At 40.3% G+C, this 7,877-nt stretch overlaps 1 protein-coding gene across 2 annotated transcripts; it reads right to left on the bottom strand.

Annotated features, from left to right (window-relative positions):
- Positions 1-1,379: 1,379 nt before the first annotated feature.
- Positions 1,380-7,660, bottom strand: RPS24 (ribosomal protein S24). 2 transcript variants are annotated; one of them, XM_075505168.1, is made up of 7 exons: positions 7,561-7,660; positions 6,736-6,801; positions 6,172-6,381; positions 5,578-5,688; positions 4,659-4,676; positions 2,443-2,478; positions 1,380-1,580 (listed from the first exon to the last, which is right to left on the bottom strand). In XM_075505168.1, exons 1-5 carry the CDS (start codon positions 7,561-7,563, stop codon positions 4,671-4,673), a joined length of 396 nt encoding a protein of 131 aa, XP_075361283.1. In that variant the 5' UTR covers positions 7,564-7,660; the 3' UTR covers positions 1,380-1,580; positions 2,443-2,478; positions 4,659-4,670. The 2 variants fall into 2 exon arrangements, with proteins under 2 accessions (XP_075361283.1, XP_075361285.1); XM_075505170.1 differs by lacking the exon at positions 4,659-4,676 and having other exon boundaries at positions 7,561-7,658.
- Between the last annotated feature and the right edge of the window lie 217 nt (positions 7,661-7,877).

The raw sequence follows: 7,877 nt of genomic DNA, 5'->3' as shown, positions 1-7,877 counted from the left end.
TTTAATAGCATGACTTGTTTCTCCTTTGATGTTGAACATTATATACAGAAAGGGTTTACTGCAAGTACTACCTTTAAAACAGGTTTAGGTTCTAGCTCTAAGCCTTACGTGCCTAATGTTTGCTCCATATCCCTTACAACCTTTTCTGTTGTCAGAAATTTACTGTCACCTATTCAAAACATATCTACAGACTCACGAGTCCAATGCACATACTGTATCTAGGTAGCAACACAAATCCTGCTTTTAATACTCCTCCAGCAATTCTTCAGAATTTAATATACTTACAACCTTTGTGAAGAACATCCAGTAGGTACCTATCTTTGAAGATCTGTTGCCAAGTAAAAAAGACTTTTTAACTTCCACAGGACTTCACAATCAAAACTATTATTTTAGAAGCAATTACTCCAATTTCACCATCCCCTTAGTCTATCACTAGTTCACCTATGTTTAGAAGAAACTGGAGTACCCATCCTTTCACCAGGGCAATTGCCTACTAATCCCAGTTACTAACCTCAATAAAGGCAGAAACACTGTAGCATGAGGTACAGAAAATTTACTGTACAGCTAAGAGTGTGATGCTGCTGAATGCAGACAATAGCAACTAGTTCAAGACTCAGACTGAAGGTTCTAGAAGAGACATCAAGTACTTTATCTATACTTACCAGATCTTGTACGGAAGTTATTAGGACAACAGTATCCCCTTTCAACCACTTTAACAACTCTAACTACAGGGTTGTTGGTTTTCCCCTCAAACACTAAAAATGCCTTACCTGTGTTACAATATGGTGCCTCAGTACAAAGGTAGTATAATTTAAAAATACTGTACTCAGATAAGAATCAAGTCAGAGCCTTCATCAGCACAGCTGCTAGAGCTGCCCAGTCTGTTTCAGTCCTATTTAAAGTATAAAACGTCCATTTTTCTTGCTACTTGAAACACCTGCACCAGAATGCCTGCACTTCTAGCACAGAGCATGCCTCACCCAACCTAATGACTCCTTTAACACTACCAGATGAAAAATTAGGGGTGTACTGCACAGCTTGCAGACCAGAGACAGACCCCAGAGCCTGTCCTGACAACTCAGGAACAAAAGACAAGTTATGCCTGACTCCCTCATTAGCAAACACCTTAACTGGGGAAGTATGCAGCTCTGCATCTCTCTCGTCTACATGTTTTGTACTCCCTTCAGCCATATTCTACAGGTCTATATAATACAGGCAGTCAAACAAGCACATCTTAAAAGGACTTTCCAAACCAGTTTAAACACCAGATGACAAAAGCATGCCTACCTCCATGCACTAACACTGCCTGCTTGGAATTAGGTTATACTGCTATCTGTAGAAAGCTCTGATTCACTTCAAATTAATACTCAAAACAAGAGTTGTTTAATTAAGAAGATTTTAATTCACTACAAACAGTGCACCAATCTTGAATTTCTTAAACTTTACAAAATGGTAGCTTTCAAATCAAAACTAAAGGGCAAACCAGCATTTTATTGACATAGTTTATTTGATGTTAAAGCCAGATGAGCAGCTTCTTTCCAGAATAATTCTTTCTATACTTCTTCATAGAATAATGTAATCTGTAAAGAAAAAGATAGATCAGTGCCACATGATTAAAACAATTTTTATACTCATACCTTTATAGAGACTGAAAAACTAGTTCCCAAACAAGTCAGGTGAACCACAATGCCTTTCTTAAAAGAAAATAAGGCTCAAAATTTCACAGCACTGTCATGTGAATAAATGAGAGCCCATGTTACACCATTTCTGTAGAAGAGCTCAACCAGCTACAATCACTTTACCAACTTTCTGTTTAAGACATTATACCCGCTACATCAGCTCCCAGACAGACTGTTTAAGTTGCTTTAAAGTGAGTCGTTCAGACCACTTTTAATAAAACCAGAGTTTTGTCTGTAACAGTTACCACCCACAGCACACCCAACTCACACTTCTGCAGCACAGATATAAAAATATAGTCTACAACTTGTCTATAAGATTATGAGGTTTGTTTGTGAGGAATTTGCTTGAAATAAGTATCTATAAGAAAACTCATCCTCAAAATAGAAATCATACTACTTCGATCTATTTAAGACAATAAAAAGCAAGGTGCACTATCCTCTCCTTTGCATACCTACAAAAGGAAACATGTAACCCTTGTTTACAATATGACTAAATAATGAACAGGTTTAGCAACAGTAAATCTGAACTGCCTGATTTATTATTTGAGTCCTTAAACTAATCAGGTATTTCATGTAAGTGGAAGTCACATAAATTAGCAACTCAGTAGTACGCACAACAGTCTTTCTTAGTCTTAAACTCTTACACAGGGTTCTGTATCACCACAGTACCATGATCTTTGCATAAATCAACATTAGACCTATGTCATCATAATGACTACAGGCTACTGAATGTCTACCCTTACAATGCATTCTGAAGTCATACCTGTTACCCATTTTCCATCTGAAGTATGTTCATTTACTGAAAAAGAAAAAGCATTAATTAATAAGAGAATAGTTTCATCGAAGTTCTGCTACTGTAGAAGATGGAGCTTTGAGGCTTTTTACCAACACTCAGAATATGCTTTTTTCAATTACCACAGTGAAATGTCATAGGAAAACGTCAAAGTTTTGACTACGGTAGAGGCTGAAGACAGATTTCATGCATTTCCCTCAAACTCAAATGGGACCTAACAATAGCTATTTAGAGCTTAAGTAATACTCAGAATGCAATTGCATGTTCAATTATACCTACAGGCTACAATGGTTTAAAGCACCTATCCATCCACACTTCTGTTTGATCAAGTTTTTTGATTAAACATTTGTTTGGAAAGCTCACATGTCAAGGCTGTCACAACTACAGTTGTGACATTAAAAGGTAGGGTGGGGGGCTTTTTTTGCATTTTTGCATTGAATGCAAACACCAGGTGAGGGGCATCCACATCTATTTGTTGCAAACTTTTATGAGAGCTCAGCTAACTATAGAGCTACAGAATGTATTAAATAACACAAACTACTTTAAAATACTTCTCTTGAAAGTGCAGGGAAAACAGAATGGGAATTCTGAAGGAGTGAGAAGTGAAAGGAAGCACCAAAGAAAACTTTTAACAGTCAGCTATCAGCACAGTTTATGTCTGACTTAAAAGTTCAAGAAAAACTATTCAAGTATGATTCACCATTTCAATAGTTTTCATGACTACATGGTACATAACTCTTAAAACAACAGACTTGTCGGAAGATGTCTCAGAATCAAGTGCCTACCCATTTCTGAGATAAATGGTTTTCACAGATGGTGTAGGTGGACACTAAAACATACTCCAAGACTCCTATTAAAAATTCCTCCACACAGCTGTGATAAAGGCTGTGGAACCATGCCACACCATTATGTTTAAACATGCGTTTTTCAAGACAAAACTTTAAGACACAAGTGTATCCTACAAGCTTTTTTCTGTGATGCAGCACAGAACTCTTCTCAACCAAGTTTTCCAGAAAGCACATAAATTAGTTTGTCTTTAGATTTAAGTCTAATGTGAGGACACAAAGATTAACAAAACTGGTGAACAAATAAGATCTAACCCATGCATACTTATCAACCAAAAGATCATTTTAAAAGACATTAAAAAACCCTCTAATCCAAAAGACAGTTCACCTACTATTGAGATTGCATGCTATTTTGAGAAGCACTTGATACAGAAGTCACATCTGCTATGTAATTATCACAGCACATGATCCTGGCCTTGATTTCTGAAGTGTTTATATGGTTTAAGAGAATTTCTATGAACTGGACAGTTTTAGTAATTCAAGTGACAGTCATTTAACCATTCTGTATTAACACTCAATAACAGCTACCTTCAAGTGCTAAATTCTTAGCAGGGAAGAAGTTCATCCATACTACTAGTATCACTGCAACGCTAAATGACTCCCTTGACATTCATAAGAGGGTGTATGTTAGTGTTACTACTATATCAAATGCTAATTTATGCTGTTATACTGTAAACAACTGTAGGACTTCATTATTAGAACAGCATTAAAGCAGAAAGGAAAAGGGCTCCAAATCTTATCTAGTAGTTTGCAGCAACACTGGTTTATTTCCATCCAACGATAACAAGAACTTCACTTATACAGTAAGCGAAGAATCTAATTTCATGGAGCAATCACTGTGGTTTGTGTCTTCACTTGGAATACTGCAGGGCAATAGTTAAATACAGTTTAATACTGACAACTGTGTCATTTCCATCCACCGTCTCAAATGCACAAAGCTGTGACATGACTTAGTTTTCACAAAGATGCACAACTACTTGCACACAAAGGTCAAGTTACACATGCAACTGCACTGTACTACTTTGAATTAGAACCTGGGGTGTTTTGAACCAATGCCTCAAACCAATAGCATTGAGTTTCTTTGATTTCTTCCCATTTGAAATTCCTCATTCTAATGAGGTTTCACTAGTTTCAAAAATCTTGTTTGCTATTAGCCAAATTTTATTTTTAAGTCACACAGAATAAAGTTCAGGATGTAGTTCTCTGAACTCTTACAGGACAGAAGCAAGTTTAAAACAAACATGCATGCATGCAAGGCAGTACAGTGCTTCAATTAAAAGGATGGACACGTGTTTCAGTGATGTGTAACTCAGTCACCACATCCATGCTCATTTTCAGTACCTGCTAGATACTTCATTTCTGATGGAGAATTCCAAGGAAGTAGGAAAAAAAGCAAAAGTGAAGATTACTAAAGTTCGAGATGTCAAAGGACTTAAGCAGCTACAGAGCTAAGTGTCACAACCCATCACCCTATCTTCCCTTGTTAAAACACTTGAAAAAACCCACTTAGCTGCACAGCTTACTCAGTACAGAGGACAAAAAGCTGCTAAGGAAGACGACTCTCTTCACACCCAGGCTATTCCTCCGTTTTTTGGGGGGGGGGGGGAGGGGGGGGTGTGTTTCTGGTTTGTTTAATGATAGAGGAATCCTGTCGCCCTCCAAGCTGCACACCTGACAAACTTGTATCAAGTTCCAGCCACAGCATAAGAAGCTCCCACACCAGGGGGAAAAAAAAACCCACTATCTTGGGAATTGGTCACTTAAAACCAGGATAAAGCAAGCATTCTACCTTATTTCTATTTACACAGTGTCCTCACTGCCGACACCACCACACATCCTTAACAAAATCTCCTCTATAAGTAACACCATAAATAACAGTAAGTTGATGGAGTGTTAGGTATTTAGGTAGCCTGAGTAACAAGTGTTAAGAATATCTAATTTGTATATTGCAAGGCTGAGTTATGAGATTACAGCAACACTGTTAGGTTTACAAAAGTTTAACTTTAGTTCAAGTGACATGTAGGAAAGAATCATTTAAGCAGCATTGTTTCGCGTTCATCAGCTAAGCTTGCAGCAGTGAGGAGCAAAACTAAGCTACTGAGCTGGTAAGAAGCTATACAACACCACACAGATTACCTTCTGTTATCCAGTAGAATGGTGAAAGAAATGGAAGAAAAACAGTGTTATTCTGTTGAAGAATTTCTAATCAACATTTAAAAGGCAACATGCTCATGCTAGCTTACAGATATTCTCATCCTACCTTCTTGCCAGCACCAACATTTGCCTTCGCTGTGCCCCTGACTTTCTTCATTCTGTTTTTACGCTCCTTTCGCTGCTTCCTAGAAGTCTTCTTCTTTTCATACAAGCCATGCTATTAAAAAACAGTTAAAGTTGCATTTAAGTTTGTTTCACTGAAAGTAACATCTGAATTTAAGTTTTACTATTTCTGGACTCTTCAAATACTGTTTAAATTTGAAATATTAGCTAAGTAGTGAGACAATTTCACTAGTTAATGAATGATTCAACACAGAATATAAGCACTAAAGTTGTGTATGTATCAGTCTCATCTCTTATGCTTCTTCAAGACTTTTAATAGTGATTAGTTATCTATTACTGCTAAACATCACTGGTAACATCCATTTTGCCTTTGCAATTCCTCTATAATAACCAATAAAAAGCTTACCCTATTTTGCAAATGCACACGCTAGCCTATACTATTTTAACACCTCTTATATAACTCTGAGTACACCAACAGTACTTTCACACAACTTTAGCTTTTGTATGTGTAAATCATGAACCACTAAACACTTCAAATCCATTCTAATTGTTTTCAAGTTACCAGAAAACAACCTACCCTGGCAAGCCTGTGCTTTGGTTCGTTTTTCTTTGCATAGTCCAGAGAATCATAGATCATGCCAAAACCTGTTGTCTTGCCACCACCAAAGTGGGTTCTGAAGCCAAAGACGAAAATTACATCAGGGGTCGTCTTGTACATTTTTGCCAGCTTTTCCCTGATTTCTGTTTTGGGAACTGTGGCCTTCCCAGGATGAAGAACATCAATCACCTAAGAAGGAATTTTTACAAGTTGTATAAAAGCAAGAGGAGGACAACATCTAGTACAACAGCAGGTGTACAGTCCCACCATGATCTTAACACTTAAACTAACCCACCTTAGCAGCAGAAAGTATTAATTTGATACAAAAGCGTTCGTAACAGTTTCCTGCTTCAAAAGACAAAACAGCTCACTACCTCACCATCAAGATTTACCTTCAGCATGCATCAACACATTTAAACCTCTAAGCTCTTACAATAAGACCTCTGGAGGTTTTAAGGGCTCCGTCCTTATAATGGCTAAAGAACACTTGCAGCCCAGAAACAACAGACAAACAATTAAAGGCCATTTTCTGTATTCATTTACCATCTGCTTGCGCTGAAGCAGCCTGTTTGTCATGAACTTCCTGGTTCTGATAGTCACTGTGTCGTTCTGCAAAAGAAGACACAAAGAACTAAGACAAAACAATAATGAAATGTACAATGTAAACATAATAAATATATAAATAATGCACACTACAGCAACAGTCAGCAGTGTCTCCGATGCTGACAGGGAACTCATAACCTACGTGGACCGGCCCTGGGCTACAGAGAACACCCCTATAAAGTACATTTTGATATGTACTTTTGAGTACACATCAACTGATGACAGACTCGTCCTCAGTTTTCAAACAACACAGCAACATACATACCTCCACCACTCTGAAAACGTAAAGCAGCTTTTAATGAAACACGTGGATCAGAAGCCCAAGCACTACAACAGTACAACGCAAGTATCCTTCACAAACCTATCGTTGCTGCTTCCTTAATACTTTCAGACAAGAACAGCCATAACAGTAATAGATGAGCGCTACCTGCAGCGCCCCTGTAACGCCTTAAGCGCGATGTTACACTACGATCAAAGCCTAGGGCTGCTCTTACCGACCAGCAGCACGACGAGACAGCAGGCCAAGCACACGCCCCGGCCCACACCCCGGAGCTCACCGCTACCAACTGACACCGACGCGCCGCGGCCAGGCCGCAGCAGCCCCGGCTCGAAGCGGGAGGACAAGCCCCCGCTCAGTTTCCGCCATACCCCCGCAGCCCACTACGGGCAGGCCAGCCCGTCGGGGCCCCACAGCTCGGGAGCCCCGCGGGAGCAGGATGGCGGCAGCGCGGGGCGGATTGCCGCGCACCAGCGCCAGGCACTCACCATCTTGGCGGCGGCCGCCCTGCCAGCCAGCGAGGAAAGGAAGGAGAGTCTCGCTGCAGCCAATCATAAGACGGCGCAGGGGTCCTTCGCGCCGGGGCGGAGCCGCGCGGAGGGGTGCCCTTTCCAGAGCCGGGCGCGGAGGGAGCCGGCAGGCGGCAGGGCCGGCCTTTGTGTGAAGCCGTGAAGTGAGCTGGGCGGCACGGTCCCCGGCACCTGGGCGAGCGGCGGTGCTTGGAGTGTAACAGTACCGTGGTCGGCAGCGGAGTACCACGTACCGCCGTCAGGCCCGCGGGCCCTGAGAGCCAGCGTGACAGGCG

The sequence above is a fragment of the Mycteria americana genome, chromosome 6 (genome assembly GCF_035582795.1).
Source record: "Mycteria americana isolate JAX WOST 10 ecotype Jacksonville Zoo and Gardens chromosome 6, USCA_MyAme_1.0, whole genome shotgun sequence".
Lineage (NCBI taxonomy): Eukaryota > Metazoa > Chordata > Aves > Ciconiiformes > Ciconiidae > Mycteria > Mycteria americana.
This window is presented reverse-complemented; position numbering and strand designations above follow the sequence as displayed.

Coding starts and splice junctions, on each gene's coding strand:
- RPS24 (XM_075505168.1), bottom strand. Junction 6,382..6,735: donor TGCTTCAGCGCAAGCAGATG/GTAAATGAATAC, acceptor ATTCCTTCTTAG/GTGATTGATGTTCTTCATCC. Junction 5,689..6,171: donor CAAAGCACAGGCTTGCCAGG/GTAGGTTGTTTT, acceptor GTTTTTTAATAG/CATGGCTTGTATGAAAAGAA.